This window comes from Gastrolobium bilobum, unplaced genomic scaffold (assembly GCF_033153095.1).
Source record: "Gastrolobium bilobum isolate Gb01-03AN ecotype WA unplaced genomic scaffold, APGP_CSIRO_Gbil_v1 utg9838, whole genome shotgun sequence".
Taxonomy (NCBI): domain Eukaryota; kingdom Viridiplantae; phylum Streptophyta; class Magnoliopsida; order Fabales; family Fabaceae; genus Gastrolobium; species Gastrolobium bilobum.
The window spans coordinates 2,322-25,786 of record NW_026898922.1 but is presented as its reverse complement, the minus strand read 5'-3'; the positions used below and the strand labels follow the sequence as shown (position 1 = coordinate 25,786).

The 23,465-nt window shown below is 37.9% G+C and overlaps 1 protein-coding gene across 1 annotated transcript; it reads left to right on the top strand.

The window, feature by feature from the left end:
* Positions 1-797: 797 nt before the first annotated feature.
* On the top strand, positions 798-2,139 carry LOC133285600 (probable O-methyltransferase 3). Its single transcript, XM_061482854.1, has 2 exons — positions 798-1,574; positions 1,837-2,139. Exons 1-2 carry the CDS (start codon positions 798-800, stop codon positions 2,137-2,139), a joined length of 1,080 nt encoding a protein of 359 aa, XP_061338838.1.
* Positions 2,140-23,465: the final 21,326 nt, after the last annotated feature.

Sequence of the window (23,465 nt, the reverse complement as noted above, 5' to 3'; positions counted from 1 at the left end):
CTGAAAACTTCAAACTGAGGCGGTTATGATTAAACGCCACAAGATCCGACAGGGTGTCCTTCCAAAGGAAGTCGGCCATTTTTTCCGCCCGGAGAACCGCCTGAAAAGTGTTGTTCGAGACGGTTTCCTGATAACTGCCTGTATATATCCGACGGCATTTCCCACTTTTCTTGTAGTGATATATCATATTATTAGTTGTATATGCTATATACAATTTCACATATGTAGAATTATGTCTTGTAACTTTTTTTTTTCAGTTGCAAATCATTGTTCAAATTTTGAATATTAATAAGCATGTGATTGGAAGAATATCACACAGTTTCCAGCAACTTTTAACAAAATATCTATTGGCATATTATTGTGTCACTGCTTATCTGCAGTAATTTTAAGTAATGTCCTTCCTTGTCCAGGGATATTGGAAGAATACCTGTTTCCTTTATAAATGGACCCATACAATGCGAGGTTAATACCACATTGTATGGACCCAAGTAATGTGTCGGTTTTGCATATTATATTGTCGCTTTTATCTGCAATAATTGAAGTTATGTCCATATTTCAATATAGGAAAGGTTATATTTACAAATTTTTTGTTTACAAATTCTTACAAACTACTAAGTATGACCGGTCATACTTTAATCAAGAATGTATGACCGGTCATACTTAGTGTAATTTGTAAAAATATTTGTAAACGAATCATTCATGTTTATTGGCAGAACACCTGTTTCCCCTTATAAATGGACCCAAGTATTGTGAGGTTCATACCACAAATCTAGCTAAGTAGTTCAGGTATCAAAGCCATGGAATCCCCCATAGAGGAGCATGCTGCTAAACTACTTCAAGCTCAAACCCATATATTCAATCACATTTTTGGCTTCATAAACTCCATGTCCCTTAAATGCGCAATTGAGTTATGCATACCAGATGTCATACACAAGTATGGCCAACCCATGCCACTCTCACAACTCATTGCTTCACTACCAATCCACCCCTCCAAAACTGGAAGCATGCATCGCTTGATGCGAATTTTGACCCATTCTGGTTTCTTCTTTCAACATAATGTTACTGAAAATGAGCTAGAAGTGAGGTATGGGCTAACCGATGCATCTAGATTACTACTTAATGATCAACCCTTGAGCATGACATCTTTCTTGCATTTCATACTTGACCCAACATTGGTAAAGCCATGGTATCAATTTTCTACATGGTTCAAAAATGATGATCCTACTCCATTTTACAAGGAAAATGGGATGGCATTTTGGGATTATGCTGGCCATGGCCATGAACCCAAACTTAATCACTTTTTCAACGATGCCATGGCTAGTGATGCTCGATTGCTTTCCAATGTGGTGATTGAGAAGTGCAAAGGGGTGTTCATGGGATTGGAGTCATTAGTTGATGTTGGGGGAGGCACAGGGACTATGGCAAAGGCCATTGCCAAGTCATTCCCACAATTGGAGTGTATTGTATTTGATCTCCCACGTGTTGTTGATGGCTTGCAAGGATGTGGGAATCTAAAATATGTTGGAGGTGACATGTTTGAGGCAATTCCCCCTGCCGATTCCATTATATTGAAGGTAAATTAAACATTGTCAATCCATAGTTTGTTATCTTCTTATTTACCACACTTTTAGCTCAGATGGATCATTCTTAACATTGAACTAGTTTTCATAATTAGGGTCTAAGTTGCTTGATAATTTGACATGTAAATCTACGCATATTTTATTTATTGGGGAATTTTACAATTAAAAAAAAATATATAAAAATGAATTGATGGTTTTCATAATATACAAAATAATACTTATAATTTCATTGTATATAAATTGGAATGACGTGCAGTGGATATTGCATAACTGGAACGATGAGGAATGCCTGAAAATACTGAAGAAATGCAAGGAGGCAATCGCTAGAAAAGGCAAAGAAGGGAAGATGATAATCATAGACGTGGTGATAGGGAATGAGAAGGGTGATAATGAATTAGCTGAAACGAAGTTTTTGTATGATATGGAGATGATGGCGTTGGTCACTGGAAAAGAGAGGAATGAGAAAGAATGGGCCAAGCTCTTTTTCTCTGCTGGTTTCAGTGACTACAAGATAACTCCAGTCCTAGGTTTGAAGTCTCTCGTTGAGGTTTATCCCTAGAGCCACACTATGTACCATTGACATAAACTCCGCTGTTAGTTTGTTCTCGTTAACCTTTTTGTGAAGTTTATTCAAGTATTTTGTGTATACTTCCACAAAAATCAAGATGCCACGTTTTGGATAAAAATTATGGGATTGTCACAATTTAATTTTTTTTTTTTTCAAAATGTTATGTTTAAATCTTCCTAACCCACGAGGGGGGTTGCTTTTTTGCCACATGCCACTATTAAGCCGTCGTGTTGGCAGAGGGTTTTTGCTAGGACGAGAGTACGATGATCTCCTCTCAAAATAGAAAAAAACTAGAGATTGAGAAAAAAAAAATCAAAAAGAGAGCAATAAAAATAAAAAAAAATTATTTATAAAGAAAGATCACTGAATAAATGATGAGATAGAACCATAATAAATTTTTCCGCTGTTGGCTCTGTTTGTATATATACATGATTGTCGCCAATTATGCAGGCTTAGTCAACGAGACTGTCTATCTCGGTCATGTGATGAAAAAAGCAATATGCTAATGCAGTGGGTGGAACTTAAAGGTGACATTTCGATAAAAAAAAAAAATTCAAAACTACGAGATTTCAGTATTATTTTCCCAAAAATGTGGCGTTCGTGTTTTTGTGCGCTTCCTGCACCATGTTTCTTTAGTAAGGAAACTCTTGTGGATAGATAAATTGTCTTTATATAATCGTGGTATTAATAGAAATAAACGTGTAAGATAAACCATTAAGATTGATACATGAGTATGATGTTTATCATTTTAAATGACACAAATTATGTCATTTTAAGAGATAGATAGACACAAAAATAAAAATCATCAGAGAGAAAGTGGGTGATTTTTTTTTAATTTAAATTTTAAATAAAAAATTTTATTCTATATTTATCTCTCTTAAAATGATATAATTTTATGTCATATAAAATGATAAATAATTTTTCTTTAATTTATAATGATGAAAAATTTGAATAATTTATTTTAATTTATGTGTTCAATTCTTATTATTATTGTATAAAATAAAAATAAAAATAAGCGTGTAAGATTAGACATTTCATGGTGAGCGTTAAGTCAAAGTGCACGTTTAATATATATATATATATATATATATATATATATATATATATATATATATATTGTTTATTTATTTATTTCCCTCTTACCGATAACTTTAAGCCAAATGGAAGAACTGGGGAAAGACATCATGTAGTGGCCGTAACTTCAACAAGATACGGTTGGATTTTGTCGACAAAGAAATGGGCGTGAATGGGACATAGTTTCCTTTTATCGATTTAATTTCAACTATTATAAATGTTTAAACATTTAAATATGACTTATATAATTTCACAGTATTGTGAGTTTTACTACCTACTCTAATTGCCTACATAGTTTAAAAAAGATGATCCTACACCGTTTTACACCGCACACGGGATGAAAATGTGGGATTATGCTATGTTGAAGTATTATTTGACAGGTATTATACAAAATGAGGGAGGCTGAATTCGAGCAATTAAAAGAGAAAGCGAATCTTCCAAACATTAATCCATCCTTGATGTGAAGCTATGTCCTTAGCAATAGTCAGCAATTGTCAAGTAATGCACTTTTTATATCTTTCCATGATTTTTTTATATTTTTAATTAATTTCTATAATATCACCTTTTAACAAAATTAGAAAAAAAAACATAACAAATAATTTTTGTAATAACATGATGTTGGTATGGCTTCTTAAATATTATAAAAATAAGGGCAAATTATATAAAATCACCTTCTATTTAGAGTCTTATTCAAAAGACCACCCCACACTTTCAAACAAAACAATTAACCTCCTCCCATTATGAAATAATAACAATTAAACATATTTCATAATTTTCAATCAAAAATACCCTTCATCTCGACCCCTACATGACACCAGCCATTATCTATGGACACAGTCGTCTAACTCTAACACTGTAGTATTAGTATAGCTCGAAGATATAAAGCTATAAACCTAGTGCCTAAGTGGATTAACGTGATTTAGGTAGAAATCTTGGAGTAGCAGAGAACATGCTTCGAGACAAAATAATAGTTCTTGAAATCATAAGACATCTAATGAAACATGCGTAAAACAAAAATTTGGTTAGATTGATTGTCAAGGAGAAACAATGTTGAGTAAAAGTCACAAAACAACAATTTTGGAGTTGAATTTTCTTTGAATAGAATCGTTTGGGAGTAGACCATATTTTTCATAAATGAAATACCTCGATGAGGATCTGAACCATATTTTGAGGGGGAAAACAGAGCAAATGTGTGAGCTGAGTGGTGCGGAGAACGATCTCCCATTTAAAAAAAAAAACGATTTAGGTATTGGATTTGTTGGAAATGATCAAGTATGAGTTGTAAAGAACTACCACGTAGACTAGACATAGACCAAGTGACGATTATATAAGTGCAAAAGACCCATAAACCTACAGCCTTGAGGTTTTGGGTTGAAATGTGGTGTCGGCCCACTTATTGTGGTTTGTCATTTGGCCCATTGGTGGATGTACCCTTTGCAAAAGGGTTTTGGGCTCCCTCGTTCCATTCCTATCAGTGGCATCAGAGCCAACGATCTCGGCTAAGTGTTTGGAAGGCCTCTGCAGAAGGCTAGTGTAACCCTAATTCTTGAAAGAGTGAAAAAAATGGCTTCCGCAGAAGTTGCCCTTAGGGTAAGAATGATATTGGGCCTCACACTTGAGGGAAGATGTAAGTATCACATAGACTAGACATAGACCAAGTGATAATCATATAAGTGCAAAAGACCCATAAACCTACAGCCTTAAAATTTTGGGTTAAGATATGGTGTCGGCCTACTTATTGTGATTTGTCATTTGGTCCATTGGTGGATGTACCATTTGCAAAGGATTTTGGGCTCCCTCGTTCCATTCCTATCAAGATTTGGATCCCAAAAATCAAAAGATGAACAAATGAATGAACGAGAGACGAAATGGACAAAGAAGAACATGAACGATAAAAAGTTGGATGAAAATCGAAAAACGAAACACAATCTCTTACGATGAAAGTGACCACCAGCAAGGAGAGGTGACGGTAGCCCACAATGGTAGTAGTGGTTAACATGGTAATGTTGGATGAAAAGAAGATATTTTTGTCTTAAAATTATAAAATATATGTAATTGTTATTATTTCAAAGTGCCAGGGGGGTTGATTGTTTTGTTTGAAAATATAGGGTGGTCTTTTGAAAAAGACCACAAGTATAAGGTGATTCTATGTAATTTGCCCTAAAACTAATATCAATAATTGATTTTGAAAAGTGAAAAGTCCCTCTAAGCCCACCACTTGCCAAACGATAAGAAATATGGGTGTTCATAAACCGATCCAAACCGATTCAAACCGCAGAAACCGAACTAAAAAACCGAAAACCGAAATAACCGAAAACCGAAAAATCGAAAACCGAAAAAAACCGAAAAAATTTACTGGATTGGATCGGTTTTCGGTTTGGATGTTGAAAACCGATCCAATCCAAACCGATCCAAAATTATTTTCTACCAAATTGGGCCTATCCCAAATAATAGCCCAAAGTTATAAATCCACCCATTTGCCCATCAGCTTTGAAGTGAAACGCAAAAAAATTCTAAACCTAATCCATCCAAACTTACGCTCTGGCAGTGGCATCTGTGGGTAAGGGTCTTGCAGTTGTCTTGCTCTCTCTCTTCTCAGTCACTCATGCTCTGGCACTGCGTAGCATATCTCTTTCTTCTCAAAAATCAACGTTTGTCTCTTCCGTTAAACAACCAAATAAACATATAACAAAGGTACTGTAACACTTGATTTTATTTGCATCAAGGGCATGATAAAGGTATAGCAAAGCAGATTTCTAAATTTCTTCCCATTATTTATGTGATGAAGCAATAATATCTTCCTTCATTTTTCGTTGGTTTCAAACAATCGCCTGTTATTCTGTGTGGCTGTGACATAACATTTTTTTCTCTAAAAAAATCTATAGAATCATTTATCTGAAGAGATGGTGTATTGAAATGTTTATTTTTCTTGTTTTATTATCTAAAAATACAATGTAAAAATGGTGCGAAAATATTATGGGTTGAAAACCCAATTCCTTCGATTCTTACCACACCAAGAGGGGCACAAGTTGAGCCATCAGATATAGACTTAAGGACACAAACATAACAGCTGTAGAACAAAAAATTGTTCTGATGCACTGTTGATGGAAAATAGATTAAGAGGGGAGGGGTTTATGAGAAAAGATAGGGGAGGGGTTTGAAACATCCTCATTTTTTTAAAAAATAATTCTTATAAGTTTTGTTTTTTTGGCTTTTCATAAAACCGAAAACCGATCCAATCCAAACCGAAAAAAATTGGATCGGATTTGAAAAAAATTTCAAACCGATCGGATGGTGTAATGACCAAACCGAAGGAATTTGATCAGATGGTTTTTTGCTTCAAAACCGATCCAATCCAGACCGCGAACACCCCTAATAAGAAAGGACAAATCACTTGTAGTAAGAGTTGGAAAAATACAATATTACAAAAGATTTGGGTTAAAATATAATAATCAATAAACCTTATCTAACCTGTTATAACATGTTATTTTCAAGTTGCAATGCCACCGAATACTCATAGCATTTTCAAGATGCAACGTACCAATGCCTCCAGAACAAGGCCATGGTTAAAGTAGAATGTAAGTCACAAACTGTGCAAGTTAATATTTAAAAACAAATAACTAATTTTGGAGGGCCCAAAGCAAAGACAAAAGAAGCACCAATTATATATATATATATATATATATATATATATATATATATATATATAGGCAAAATGATTTCTGCAGCTGCTGTACCTACAGCAAGCAAGGATCCGCGTCCGGGTCCTAGGATACGGCACCGGATCCTGAGTTTTTTTTCTTTTTTTTTTAAAAAGTCGTGGGGCCCACTTTTTGTGTCAGCTGTAGATAACACTATCTACGGCAGGCGGCAGCTGCAGAAATGTTAAGTCCATATATATATATATATATATATATATATATATATATATATATATATAGCAAAATGATTTGTAATGTGATTGAATATAACTCATATAAGTATTGATGCAATCATTTAAAAACTATGTCAGTGCGATAAAGAAAGTTCGTGTTCAAAATTTAGAAAATAAAAATGTTATATTTATTTCCACGTATGGTTATGATTTTTCATATTTTATGTTTTATATTTATTTCCACTTTTTGTTTGATTATGATTCTCCATGTTTAATGCTTTCCCATTATAAAACGACATAGTTTTATATGACAGGACAAATCCTTAAGGCTTGTTTGGTGTGATATATAAGGCCTGATAGTATAAGCTTATACTATATGTTATGACATTTTAAATTTTTTGGTGTGACCATTGTATAGTATAAACTTATACAGCAGGATCCTTTTATACATCAAGATGATGTATAACATAATCAGGCCTAGGAGGATAGGATTAGGCTTGATAAGAATGATTTATTAATCAATACAATTCTCAACAATTAATTTTTTAATATTAATATATTAAAATACAAATAAAAATTTCCATGTATAAATTTTTAAAATATTGGAGATTTTTATTTTTATAAAAATTAATATATTTCTTGGATACACTGATCAACAGATTTCTATAAAAATTCATATCATATGATATATTTGGGATAATTATATAAATTCATTATTAAAAGGTATTTTTGTCAAAAATATTTATTTTTGTCTTATATACTGTATACAGAGCATTACCAAATATTGGATGATATTATCTTATATAATATATTATCTTATACAATATCATATCAAATACTGAATAGTATTAAAATTTAATTAAGTCTTACACAATCAGATCTTATACAATTAAATCTTATACCGTCAAACTTTATCCTATAATTTTTTGTACCAAATATGCGCTTAAATACAGCTATTGTAAAAATGTAAACCCCACGATTTTACATGGAGAAATGTTTTAGGCACGACACAACTTCGAATTGATTTAGGATTTAATTATGTTTTGCCGACTGTCATCCACGCCAGGGAAATATTTTTTATACTTGAGGATCACTCAATGATTTGGTGCTCCTTCTCACAACATTAATTTTTTCTTTTCTTTTTTACCCTTGCTATTTTTTTCTTTTTCAATTTTACCCTCTCATTTACACTAAGGGACCACCTAAAAAATGGTGGTCCCGGTCCACCATAAATTCTCTCCCTCGTCAGAATGATTTTTTTTAGATTGCCACGTCAGAATGAAATAATTGAATATTGCGAGAATACAAACATAACAATTAAAAAGAATAAATTTTTTTCACTCTGACCATTAAAGAATAATAGTAAGAGTAGGATACCAAAAAATAGGGGTGTTCATCAACCGATCCAAACCGATTCAAACCGCGGTGACCGAACCGAAAAACCGATAACTGAATAAACCGAAAACCGAAAAATTGAAAACCGATTAAAAACCGCAAATTTTAATTGGATTGGATCAGTTTTTTGATGGGTTGATGAAAACCGATCCAATCCAAACCGATCCAATATATTAATTCTTCTCTACCTATTGGGTCTTTCCCTAATCATAGCCTAAAAATTTCTAAACCTAAGACCCATTAGCCCATTAACTAAACCCAAAAAAAAATCTAGTCACATCTCATCAACAAAATTTTATCTTTGTAGAACTTCATATCTCATTACCAAAAAAAAAAAACTATATTATAGTTTATTAATGCTTTTGTATTTCAAAAAAAATTAATTTACAAAGCCAATATATACAAAAGATGTTATTTGCACAATAATCATGAAATAAATTTTAGGAGTTTTAAAAAACCAAAAATCGATCCAATCCAAACCGAAAAAAATTGGATTGGATCGGATCGGATTTGAAAATAAATCAAAACCGAGTGGATGATTATATGATCAAATCGAATAGATTGGATCGGATGAATTTTACTTCCAAAACCGATCCAATCCAGACCGCGAACACCCCTACCAAAAAAGAAAAAGAATAATGGTAAGAGTGGTTTGATTAAAGAGATTAGTACAACCACCCCTGTTTTAATTCTTTAAAAGACCACAAATCTTCTGGACATGCTCATTTTACCACAATAGTAAAATTCAAGGTTTTTGTTTTTTAGAACTTGATTGCTTTAGCTTTTACTTCTTATCCCTGATCCGTATTAGTGGTTCTTTTTCGATTTTTATTAATCAAAATCTCATACTATGGAGAGGATACCTGCGGAGCTGCTTCTTTGAAAATTATAAACTTTACATCATGGGTAACACCACGAAGAACAGAACTAGTTACGTAAGATTTTTCTAAAAATTAGGTAGAATATTAAGTAACAAAGCCACAAAATATAATCTTCAAATTTATTGTAACACCCTGGGTGTACGCGGTTTGTTATCATATCATCGTATAAAGCAAAGCTTAATTAAAAATGCAGAATCACTTTTTCTTTTTAATTATGACGTCATTATATTAACCAAGTTGATTACTTAGTCTTTTTCATAAAACATTGTCTGTATGTAAATTGTAATAAACGTTAAATACACTGAATAACCTCATAATATAAATATGTGAGTATCTAAGTCACGGAACTACAACACGTAGTCCGGACCAAAATCCTGATACATTAATACAACTCAAATCTAAAATAAGACATAGTCAATCAATGTGGCATAGACAACTCTCATGCTCACCAAATAAGGCAACAAACCCAATAGAGTTTCAACAACAAAATCATAATAATAGCATAAAGCATGTCAGCATCCAAGCATAACAGTATAACAGCAAGCATATCACATCAGCTCCGGCCTCCTGCCGCTCGAGGTCTCAATCTCTGAGTTACCTGAACCTGAAAATGTGCCCCAAAGTGGGGTGAGATCTCTAAACAGAAATCTCAGTAAAACAAGGGGTCCTCAAGGATTTCTCCACCCCAAGCTCACTTACATGTGCAATATAAGTTCAAAAATAGTAGAACAATATAAGTTCCAAAATCAGTGCAATGCAGCAAAATAATCATGTCATGTGTGTCAACTATTCTACTGGACAGAGAAATGCAGGATTTGCATACGTCTATTACCTACATTAGTGCAAGACACTACTTGCACCCACCCACAAAATCACCCTATGGTATGTCTCCTACATACACAGGCTTACCGTCTAGGTGGAACAACACACACATATTATAAGGGACTTGCACATAATAGCTCAACAATATTTCAAAATCAATATATGAAAACACATCATGCATATAAACCATCCCCCCATGGGGTATAGTGGAACCAACAATGGCTAAATCGAGGACACGAAAGCTTACCTCGCAAGCTAACAATCCAAACAAGAGTCAACACAAGCTCAAGGTCCACAAACAGCACTCTCACAGTCTATTTATACCAACAATAATATCAACAATCATGATCCACAAGCATATGACATAAAGACAACGTTTTCCTTTTACGTTTCATGTATTTAGGCTTCTCACAAAGTATACACACGACAGGTGGCAGGTGGCACTGCAGGTGCCGTTGTAGGTGGTAGGGGAACCATCTGAAGTGGAACTGCCTGAACCGCTGCAACTCTCGCCGTCGACGATGGACAATCTCTGGAGTCGTGGCCCGCCTGGCCACACTGAAAGCAGATCAACTGACCGGTAGCACACGGCCCCACATGGAACTTCCTACATCCCGTGCACCTAGGAGTAGGAGGTCTAACTGAACTCCCCTGCGTAGAAGTCCTCTTGAACTGACTAGGCGCCTGCTTAGCAGCCAACTGCTTTCCCTTTCCCTTACCAGCAAACTTCCTGTCCTTCCAGGAAGTGGAACCACCAGTTCCCTTAACCTCCGCAACTTTGGCCCGCTTGGCCTTACTCATAATACAGACATCCTCGATGTCCCGACACTTTTGTACCAGTGTCCCAAAATCTCTCGATGTAGCTCCAGCAATGCGATCAACTGTCTCCTCATTAAGTCCCCTACGAAACTTAGCAGCCAAGAACGTCAAAGTAGGCATAGCGATCCTGAAATGTGAAAACTTGACCAGTTCATTGAACTTAGCCAAATACTGAAATGTGCAATCTTGAGTGGTCCGACAGGAGTCTTTAGGTTCTCCCGAACCTCCACATCATCAGGCTGCACCACGTGCGAAAGATCCGCAATGTTCTTCCGAAGTTGAAACACATGAAACACGTCGTGGATGTTGGCCAAGTTCGGAGGCAAGGCAAGCCGGTAGGCAACAGGCCCTACCCAACCAAGAATCTGGTATGGCCCTATAATTCTCGAGCTAAGCTTTCTCACCCCAAGTGCCCGACCAACACCGATGATAGGTGATAGTCTCACAAACACGTGCTCACCCTCACTGAACTCCAGTGGTCGATGCTTAACATCAAAATAGCTCTTCTGGCGATTCTGCGCCTGCTTCAGCTTCTCTTTGATCATCTGGATCTGTTGGGTGGTATCTTGGACGAAATCCAAGCCAAACAACTCGCGATCCACAACCTCAGATCAACAGGTAGGAGTCCGATACCTCCTACCATACAACACCTTGTAAGGTGCCATGCCCAGGCTAGCATGAAAACTGTTGTTGTACGAAAACTCAACCAACGGCAGGTACCTATCCCATGCTGAACCCTGCTCCTAGGGGTGTAAATAAGCTGGGCTGGGCTTTGGCCTTCCTGGCCTAAGCCTACGTAAAAAAATATTCAGCCTATCTGGCCTACTGGCCTACTAAAGGTTTTATTTATAGGTCAAGTCTGGCCTATTTTTAAAAATTAGAGAGCCTGATATGGCCTGCAGGTCTTGTAGGCCTCCCTCATGATATATTTTTAAAAAATTTAAAAAAAAATTAACAATTTTTAAAATATTCGCTTGACATTACAAGTCATTAACGTGTTCATAGATTGCTGCATTTTTTTACACGATATATAAATTTCACTAGTGAGTATTAAAAATTTTACAATAGTAACAAAAAACAAAAAAATATACTGAGCAAAGTTCCATTCATGCATGAACTAGTACTTCTCATAAGAAATAAAAAATGACAAACAAGAAAGAGTCAACATAATAACCCAGCTCTATAATGTATATCAGAGAGGAATAGAGTCAAAGAAATGAGAAAAAAAATACAATTACTAAGTCAACCAAAGCTGAAATAAAATCTACAAGAGAATATCATTCATTGAAATATCTTTAAACCACCATCAAGACAAGGTTGGTACTAATTGCCACCTAAAATAAATATTTTATTTTATTTTATTTTATAAATAAATAGGCCAGCCTACAAGGCTTTAGGTCAGGCTTGACGAAATTGGCCTACGGCCTATTTGTTAAAAAGGCTTTCTTATAAGCCTAAGCCTACTCTACTTTTCAACGTAGGTCGAGGTTGTAGGCTAGGCCAGGCCAGCCTGGCCTATTTACACCCCTACCTGCTCCAACATGCAAGCCCTCAACATGTCCTCCAATGTTTGGATGGTCCGCTCAGTTTGTCCGTCATTCTGAGGGTGATAGGTTGTACTCAATCTCAACTGAGTGCAAAAAAGCTCCCTACAACGCCTCATAGAATCGAGATGTGAACTTCGGGTCCCTCTCACTGATGATACTCTCGGGCACCCCATGAAGCCTCACGATCTCGCGAACATATAGTCTGGCCAACTGCTCAGTAGTGAAGCTCATATTTATCGGAAGAAAATGGGCAAACTTAGTCAATCTGTCCACAATGACCCATATAGAGTCACAACCAGCCTGAGTCTTCGGCAATCCTACCACAAAGTTCATAGAAATGCTCTCCCATTTCCATTTGGTATCTCAAGATGTTGAAGCTTACCAGACGGCTTCTGATGTTTTATCTTCACCTTCTAACATATCAGACACTTAGACACAAAAACAGTCACATCTTTCTTCATGCCCGGCCACCTGAAATTTCTCTTCAAGTCCTAGTACATCTTTGTAGCACCAGGGTGGATAGTAAACTGGCCCTTATGGGCCTCTGTCAACACCTCTTCAGTCAAAGGACCTCGAGAAATCACAATCCTCTTTTGGAATGTCAACAAGTCATCCTCATTCCAAGCCACACCATCTTGGTTTTTCACATAGTCAAGGCATTCTCTTTGCACCTGCGTCTCTTTAATCTTTTCCATCAATTCATTTTCGACTCTCACAGTCTCCATCTCGAGAAGTGCACCCCCAAACAAAGAGGTCACTGTCAGATCTCAAAAATTCTCAATGACATCAAAGTCACCTATCATCAAACTGGATAGACTCACAGATTTCTGACTCAAAGCATCAGCTACCACATTGGCCTTGCCCGAGTGATACTTCAACTCAAAGTCGTAGTCCTTCAGAATTTCCATCCATCTCCGCTGTCTCATGTTCAGCTCCTTTTGATCAAACAGATACTTTAAACTCTTGTTGTCACTAAACACTGCAAACTTCATGCCATACAAGTAATGCCTCCAAATCTTGAAAGCAAAAACAATCGCTGCCAACTCCAAGTCATAAGTCGGGAAGTTCTCCTCATGAGGCTTCCACTGCCTCGAAGCATAAGCAATCACTCTGCCCAACTGCATCAGCACACAACCCAGCCCCTTTCCAGAGGCGTCGCAATACAACTCAATCTGCTCAGCAGGATCAGGAAGGACCAACACATGTGCAACTATCAGTATCTCCTTCAAATCCTGAAAGCATTCCTCACACTCGTGAGTCCACACAAATGGAGTCTCCTTCCGGGTAAGGCGAGTCAATGGTAAAACCATCGTATAGAATCCCTCAATGAACCTCTTGTAGTAACCAGCCAAACCCAAGAAGCTCCTCACTTCTGTAACCGTCTTGGGCCTCTCCCAATCTAACACGACCTCAATCTTGTTTGGATCCACTGCAACTCCCTCAACAGAAATCACATGCCCAAGGAACTTCGCTAACTTGAGCCAAAACTCACACTCTGAAGGCTTAACATAAAGCTTTTTCTCTTTCAGCACTTGCAACACAATTCTCAAGTGCTCTGCATGCTCCTCCTCCGTCTTGGAGTATATCAAGATATCGTCAAAGAAGACGATCACAAACCGATCCAAGTACAGCAGAAAAATACGGTTCATGTAATCCATGAACACTGCGGGTGCATTGGTGAGTCCAAACGGAATCACCAAATACTCATAGTGACCGTATCTCGAACGAAATGCGATCTTGGGGACATCCTCCGGCTTAACCCGAATCTGATGGTATCCAATCCGGAGATCAATCTTCGAGTACATGCAAGCACCCCTAAGTTGATCCAACAGATCATCAATACGAGGGAGGGGATACTTGTTCTTGATTGTCACCTTGTTCTGCTGTCTATAGTCGGTGCACAATCGCATAGTCCCATCTTTCTTTTTCGCAAAAATGATCGGTGCTCCACATGGAGACACTCTCGGTCGAATAAAGTCTTTCGCTGAAAGATCCTTAATATGCTTCTTCAGCTCTGCCAACTCTGGTGGAGACATCCGGTATGAAGCTAATGAAATAGGCCCCACACCAGGCCCCAACATGACATATCCAAATGCCCTTGCTCTCAAGGTTTTCCAAGCCTGCATCACTGAAATATATGGTGAAGAACTGGCTGTGGAATCACACGGAGACATCACCACACGCTTTGCACAACAATCAATCATCACACAATTCTTGGACAACCAATCCATGCCAAGGATGATCTCCAAATTAGCCATCGACAATCCTATCAGATCCACCGAAAACTCACAGCCATCCCACTGAAACACGACATCTCGATGTATAGTGGAGGTATCACACTTTTCTCCGGTGGCGGTAGTCACCCGCAATGGTGGAGAAAGCACAGCACTGGGCAACTCAAGCTCCACAGTAATTGGGGTTGCAATGAAAGAATGCGTCGCCCCGGAATCAAATAAAACAACAACATCAGAACCACCAATAACAACGGTACCTATCACAAGGTTCGAAGCTCTGTCCAACTACTGTCGGTCCAATGTATAAACACGGCCAGTGGTAGGTGGCACAACTGATGCCGCTGTAGGTGGAAGATGAATCATCTGTAATGGAGCTGCCTGAACTGCTGCAGCTCTCGCCGTCGAAGAAGGGCAATATCTGGAATAGTGGCCCTCCTTGCCACAATGGAAACAGATCAACTAGACGGTAGCACACGGCCCCACATGAAATTTCCCACTCCCCACTCACCAGAGAGTATGAGGTCTAGCTGTACTCCCCTGCATAGAAGTCCTCTTGAACTGGCTTGGCGTCTGCCTAGCAGCCAATTGCTTCCCTTTATCTTTTCCAGCAAACTTCCTGTCTTTCCAAGAAGTGGAACTACCAATTCCCTTAACATCAGCTAACTTGGCCTTGTTGGCACAAGTCCAACAGAAGTCTCAACATCATCAACATAATAAAAGCAACTAAAACCATAACATCAGCAGAAAATCTAGCATCCAACATGTCAGCATAATAAACAGCAATAATCATCAACTAAGTTGTGGCCTCCTACCGCTAGAGGCATCAGCTCCCATAATACCTGAACCTCAAATAAGCGTCCCCAAACGTGGGGTGAGATCTCTAAATAAGAAATCTCAGTAAGACAAGGGGTCCTCAAGGATCTTTCACCCCAAACTCACTTACATCTGCAATAAAAATTCTAAAAGCAGTAATTCAATATCAGTTCCAAAATCAGTGTAATGCAACAGATATTCATGTCATGTGTGTTATAACTATTCTACTGATCAGAGAAATGCAGGAATACGTCTATTACCCACATAAATACCAGCCCATGCTGTACCCACCCACAGGAATAACGCATGGCTTTCTGTTTAGACGGAACACCATATACATATCATGTAGCATTTGCACTTAACAGTTCAATAGCATTTCATCAAAACAATACATGAAAACACATCATGCATATAAACTATCCCCGATGGGACATGGTGGAACAAACAATGGCTAAACCGAGGACATGAAAGCTTACCTTGCAAGCTAGCTATCCAAGCCAAGAGACCACAATACCTCAGAGTCCACAAACAGCAAGATCACAATCTTTTTGGACCAACATTATTATCAATATTTATGCACAACAAGCATATGATTTAAAAACAACATTCTTCCTTTACGTTTTACGTCTTTAGACTTCTCACAAAGTCATAAGCCCTTAATCACTTGATTCTGACTTAGTTTAATTATTACAGAAGTCCACATAAGTCGATCATAGGTCCACCAACCCAAAAAGACTTTCTGTATGAACAGTACCGTCACTGTTTCGAAATTTCCAGAATATCCAGATATTTGTTGGGGACATATCCGGATATCAATATCCGGATATCATATCCGGATATGCATATCGGGATATCCATATCCGGATATCCATATTCGGATATCAATAGACCCCATATCCGGATATCCATATTCGGATATTTCGCGACAGAATGCAGTTTCTGCATTTCGCGAAGATATCCATCCAAGGTTCCATTTTTAACACTTCAAATCGTCAAAGCATGAATTTTTATTCTGTTTTAAGTCCACATACCAGTTGGTTACTTGTTTAACTCATTAAACATGGCAAGACTCCACTTTTACCCATTAAAACTCAAGAACAAAGTTGATGAAGCTTACCCAAGCTCTAAACAGAAAAGCAAAGGCTCATGGAGCTCACCAAACAGCTCCAACAATTCTGACTACTAAGGAAAACGAAAATACCAAGCAAGCAAAGTCCTTTCTTCACAAAGATTGCTCCTTGGAGTACCAACCACCAAGAAAAGGCTTCCACCATCTAAGTAAAGGAACTCAGCCCACAAAACAAACCTCACACAACCCCAACAACCAGAAAAAGCACCCTTAGCACTCTCTCAATGCTCACACTCAAGTGTATACTTAATCAAGAAGAGAAATAATGATCAAAGGTGGTGTCTTTGGTGAGAAAATTGAGCAGGAAGGAGGTGGTAGGGTGGTTGATGAAGAGCACTAAGAAAACCTCACGTAGCAAGTCATAAAAATGACCTAGGATCATGTGCCATGGCCTTAAATAGGCCACTTAAGTTTTAATAGCGCAATATTAGCATTAATAGCTACGGTTAGCATTTTAATCCTAAACTTTGGAATATGAACCTACTCATTTTTCTAAGATTTTTCATATTTTTATTTTATTTTTCGCAGCACCGTTCCGGTACGCGCTTTTCCATAGCTAGTATCAGTTCTGTCACCAATTCACGTTATTTAGGCCTGAAACTCGTTTTACTAGTCCTATATAATATTCTAGGAATTATCATGCACTTATTATAATTTTCTGGGATACTTTTTCGGTACACATTTATACCGAGTAGCATAACCGGTATCTGCACTTTTCGTCCGAAAAGCGACTTTCAGCATTATTAATCACTTTCTACATTTATTTATGCCTCACAATAATTATTAGGGTCAATTATGGAATTATTTCCTAATTTCACACAATTAATTAATTAACTTCCTTAATTAACGGTGCGGGCTCTTACATTCACCCCACATTTTTAAAGATTTTGTCCTCAAAATCAGAATATACCTGTCTCTGAAGTCGGGATACTGCCGGAGAAGCTCATCTTCTCGCTCCCAGGTACACTCCTCAGGAGTTCTTCATGTCTATTGAACTTTGACCATCGGAATGATCTTGCTCATCACCTGCTTCTCGCCACGATCGAGAATCTTGAGTGGTACGACGGAAGTTTTCAAGTTCTCCCGAACCTCCACATCATCCGGTTGCACCACGTGCGGAGGATCCGCTACGTATTTTTGAAGCTGAGACACATGAAACACGTCGTGGATGTTGGCTAGGTTCGGAGGCAAGGCAAGCCGGTAGGCAACAGGTCCTACTCTACCAAGGATCTGGTATGGCCCAATAAACCGCGAGCTCAGCTTCCTCACTCCAAGTGCCCGTCCAACACCAGTGACAGGTGAAAGTCTCACAAACACATGCTCACCCTCACTGAACTCCAGTGGACGATGCTTAACATCATAATAGCTCTTCTGGCGATTCTGCGTCTGCTTCAGCTTTTCCCTGATCATATGGATCTATAGGGTGGTATCTTGGACAAAGTCCAAGCCAAACAACTATCTATCTCCAACCTCCGACCAGCAGGTAGGAGTCCGACACCTCTTACCATACAACGCCTCGTAGGGTGCCATGCCCAGGCTAGCATGGAAACTGTTGTTATACGAAAACTCAACCAACGGAAGGTACCTATCTCATGCTGAACCCTGCTCCAACGTGCAAGCCCTCAACATGTCCTCCAATGTCTTGATGGTCCGCTCAGTCTGTCCATCAGTCTGAGGGTGATAGGCTGTATTCAGTCTCAACCGCGTACCAAAAGCATCCTGCAGCACCTCCCAGAACCGAGATGTGAACTTCGGGTCCCTATCACTAATGATACTCTCGGGCACTCCATGAAGTCTCAAAATCTTGCGAACATAAAGTCTGGCCAACTGCTCAGTAGTGAAGCTCACCTTCACCGGAAGAAAGTGGGCAGACTTGGTCAATCTGTCCACAATGACCCAGATAGAGTCATAACCATCCTGAGTCTTCGGCAATCCCACCACGAAGTCCATGGAAATGCTATCCCATTTCCATTCTGGAATTTCAAGAGGTTGCAGTTTACCAGACGGCTTCTGGCGTTCTATCTTCACCTTCTGGCAAACTAAGCACTTGGACACAAAAACAACTATGTCTTTCTTCATGCCCGGTGTTGGACATTTAGCAAGTGCACTAGTCGTACAAGTAATAAAATGATGAGTAAAGATCGTTCCCACGAGGAAGTGTGTTCAAACACCAATATACCATAGAAAACTAATTTGAATCAAATAAGAGTTTGTAAAAATCATGAATAATTTGTCACCAGAAAATTGATTGTAAGTAATTTGACACAAGGTAAATATGGAATAGGAATTACTAAAACAACAAGTAGTCAGAAAACAACTTTCCTCCATAATAACCCATGTAAAAATTGATCATATGATGAATTCCTTTCCATGTAATGTTAATCAACCTTTTACTTATCATCAAGATGTAATCCCTTACTACCCTGATAGATACATTAATCAGAAACCCCAATCCCTTGGTGGTCTCTTTCTTAATACATGCATGAAATACTAAAGTTTTAAGATTACATCAGAATTCTAGCATCAATCCCTTGAGTACTAGAATTCTGATGTTGAAATTATCAAATATAGATGTCATATAAACATCCCTGTTCTATACTACTTCCTTGATAGAAATAATTAACTCAGAAAATCTCAAATCAACACATGAAAAATACTTCATCATATTAATCAAATCAACATAATAATATCATGGAGTTCCATTGCATTCAGACTACAAAGACTCTACTCAGACACGACTGAAGAATAGATAAGAGAAGAAGAAGCAAACTTCATTTCCATGTTGAAAGTCTTCAATCTCCAAACTATTACAAAGAAATCCTAATACAAAAACTAAAACTAAAAGAATTTAGAGAGAAGTCAAACTAAAGTTTAAGAGAGAGAGCAAGTTCAGATCCTTCAGATCCAGATACCTTCTAAGTGTCAAGGCTTTGCCTTATATAGTGTTACAATTAAAAACAGAAAACTGATGTGGGCGCTAAAATGTCCATAAGTGACCGTTTTAGCGTCCATGCTTTACGTATGCTCAACTTCTTTTAACTGATTTCAACGCTAAAACGTTAAGGAATGACCGTTTTAACGTCCAAACTTGGTGAATGCTCAACTAACTTTAACTGACTCCAACGCTAAAACTCTTGATTTGGACGTTTTAGCGGTGAAGACCAGAATCTTTTTTCCACTTTAGGGCGCTAAAACGCTTATTGCAGGCCGTTTTAGCGCCCAAGACCAGCAATTTTCCATCTTCTTAGTGCAGCAGCGCGCTAAAACGCTCTGTGTGGGCGTTTTAGCGCTCATCACCAGCAAGTTTTGGCATCTTCCTGTAGCAGGGCGCTAAAACGCTCAGTGTGGACGTTTTAGCGCTCAACACTTAGGCAATTTTTCTCCTTTTGAGCTCCAGAATCTTCTTCCTTCTCCAGTTGTCTTTCAAGCTTGCTTTTTCTACAAGAATCATACAAATTTCCAATAAAGCTCTTGAACTTGTAATTGAGGACATCTTAGGACATTAACCTTGTTTTTCATCATTTAATCACACAATTTGATCCTAATTCCTACTAAAAACCATGATGAACTAAGGGTTCATCATAATTCCCAGATTTGAATATTGTTGTCCTCAGCAATAACTTTAAAGAAAGAGAAAGACTTGAGATTCTTTACACATGAAATTTATGAGGTTGGATTGAAATATGACAGATCAACTTTCCAAGATATAATCTAACAACCCAGCAATCTATCTTTTACTATGACTTGCTTAACCTCATCACAATGACTTTCTACAGATCAGTAAGATGAAATGCAGAGACCTTCAACACAAAACACCCCCTCACTTGGAACTTCTCAAAAATTGTGAGAATAAACTCTCTTGCACTCTAATGTCTAAGGGTGTACTCATCACTCAATCTCCACTGCACTCAAACTACTATAAGCTTGCCCATCTTATCACTTTCCACAGTGACAGTGATTCATAAGCAGAACAAAAGAGGCTTTGGTGGTATGACTTGACTAGGAATAGGATTCTGTATAGAAGAAGGAAAAATGGCTTGGCACGTAGTTGGCTAAAGGTAGGATTTGATGTTGCAGAAGGTTAGATAGATGAATCAGATTCAGATAAGAGGAGGATCACTATTGAATTTATCTATGTACTCCTTAATCCTTCTCATTCTCTTCTTCCTTTTCATTTACTCTTTTCACCAACTTTTCTACAACTTTTCTTTTTCTTGAACTTCCTTCCTCATTTTCTTCCAACTTTCAACACTTTGTGTTGTTTTGATTTCCCTTTTTCCTCATTTCCTTTTTCTTTTCCTTTTCCAAACCAAGCACTTTGTGCCTTTACTTCTTTTTTTCTTTTTCATTCTTCTTTTTCTCCAAATTTCCAACACTTAACACTTAATATTTTTGTTCAATGCAGAAACACCTTTCTCCAACAGAGCTTTCCTCCTTACCCCTTATCTGAACACATAATCTGAAAATTTAGGATCTGGAATAAGTGCAGGGCTCTTAGTTTTATCACAAAAAGTTTGGCTTAAGGCTTCCATGCAATAGGAAAATTTGGTTCAAAAGAAAAATGCCTCAATGAACTCTACTTTACAAACCATGAACTATTTCAAGTTAGAAACATGGCAAGTTCTAGAGTTACTCATACAGTGAAGTGCTCTCTGAACAAAAAAATTTCTGTATAGGCTCAATGTCTCACAGTTCAGAGTGCATGCTTGAATTCCTCTATATACATCAAACTGATCTCTCTACTCCTCACATAGCATGAGTATTGCAAACATGTAATTTAGCACACATGCAAGGATTTCAAATTGCATTAAAATTTTTTTTGATCAATCATGTAAAAATTTGATCATCCTATCCTCATAAAACTCACATCATCTCAACTCTAAATCCAACCTTTGTACATATACAACACTACCTAAACTACCTAAAACTACATTCACAAGAATTTAAAAGAAAGGATTGAGATGTTTCCCTGTTTGTGGCTCATCAACTGTGTGTCATCATCAACTGTGTGTTACCACCATAATCATGTCATTCATTCACACCCATTCCCAGATTTGAACGTTGCTGTCCGCAGCAACTAATTTAAATCTAAAAAGCAGTTGACAAATTCTGAAACACATTCACATATCAACAAATAACATCAGTACTATTTCAAAAGTGCATCATTCAAACAGAGAATCTCAATGTACTAACAATTGTACAAAATTAAAAATAATACCAAAGGTAACTAAAAGTATCCAAAATAAAACCATAAAAACAGAAAATGTGTAAAAACAAAATAAGGAGTCTAGTCAGTAGACTCCTCATCATCACTAAACACCAAATATGAGCCTGGATCAGCAGTAGGCAAGGGGTTGTACTCAGGATCAATACCCCTGTCCTCATCCATAGCACCAGTATCAGCAGCAGCAGCAATGGTCTCTGTGGTAGTAGTATCAACACCAGGCTGTCTCTCTGAAGTGTGTGCAGCATGGGAAGATGTAGCACCATCAGCAGGCGCAGCTCCATCCACATGATCTGCATAGTGAGTCCGGGCCATTGCCTCAAAGGCTTCCTCCTCATCAGAATGAGGGTATACAGCAGGCTGGTAATCAATAACATCTAAGCCCTGAGCCTCACATATAGATTTCATCATCGTCACCATATATGTCTGATATGAGTGCTGGCTGGACTGCATAAACCGGAGACGCCTGCGCAAATGTCTCATACGGAAGTCAGTATTCACTGTCCATTGCTCCCCTGACCGTAGCCTCTCTTCTAATTCATCATCACTCTGAGCTGTAGATTTCCTACCAGGAGTCAATCCTGTGGCATCGCCTCCTCCTATCTTTAATTGCTCTGTTATCATTGCGGCATCAATTGTAGGGTGCAATTTAGTTGGTGCCCCATTATCAGTAACATCTACACCAGCTTTCTGACAAAGCAACTGAATCAAGGAACAGTAACCCAAAGCAGCAGAGTCACTGTCAGAGTGAGCCATATCATAAATGCTGTCCTGAAGAAGAATAGGAAGTTCCACCTTTGCTTTTTTCATGATAGTGTGAATCAGGACAGCTCTCTTCAGGATGACCTTTGCCTGGTTGGAAGAGGGCATGATATTTGAGATTACAAAGTGAAACCAGACTCTAGCCTCACCATTTAAATGCCTCAACCAAATCAACTTAGGAGCAACCTTATCCTTGGTTAACTCCCATGTTTCACCAGGTTTGGCTATAGTTTGCAAAATAGGCTCAGCTGCCCCCATCTTGGTCCAGGTTTCAAAGTCTGGGTCACTCCTCCTTGGTGGAATTTCAATATTCTGCCAGTTCTTCCTGAACTCACAACTGGCATTATTGATATAGTCACAGAACCTTATCTTCAGCAGCTTTTGGATGGTGTGAGCATCGTACTTCACTTTCTTTCCCCTCACCCAGCTAGTGAAGGTCATCTTGCCTCCTTGATCTCCATTAAACGCATTAGCAAAGAATTCCCTTGCTATGTTAGGGCTGCTATCACCCAATATTCTTCCAAAAGTTGCCCAATCCCTGGTCTTCAGCTGAGACTGAAACTGAGGATATTCATCCTTTTCTAGAACGAATTTCCTTTCTCTCACAAATGGTCTCTTGGAAGTCTTGTCAGTATAACATTTCTCATGTTCCTCACTCTTCCAAAAGTGAGCATCAAATTGTGGGGTAGGCTCAGCATCAAATTGTTATGTAAAAACAATTTGGAACCAACATGCGCTGGATT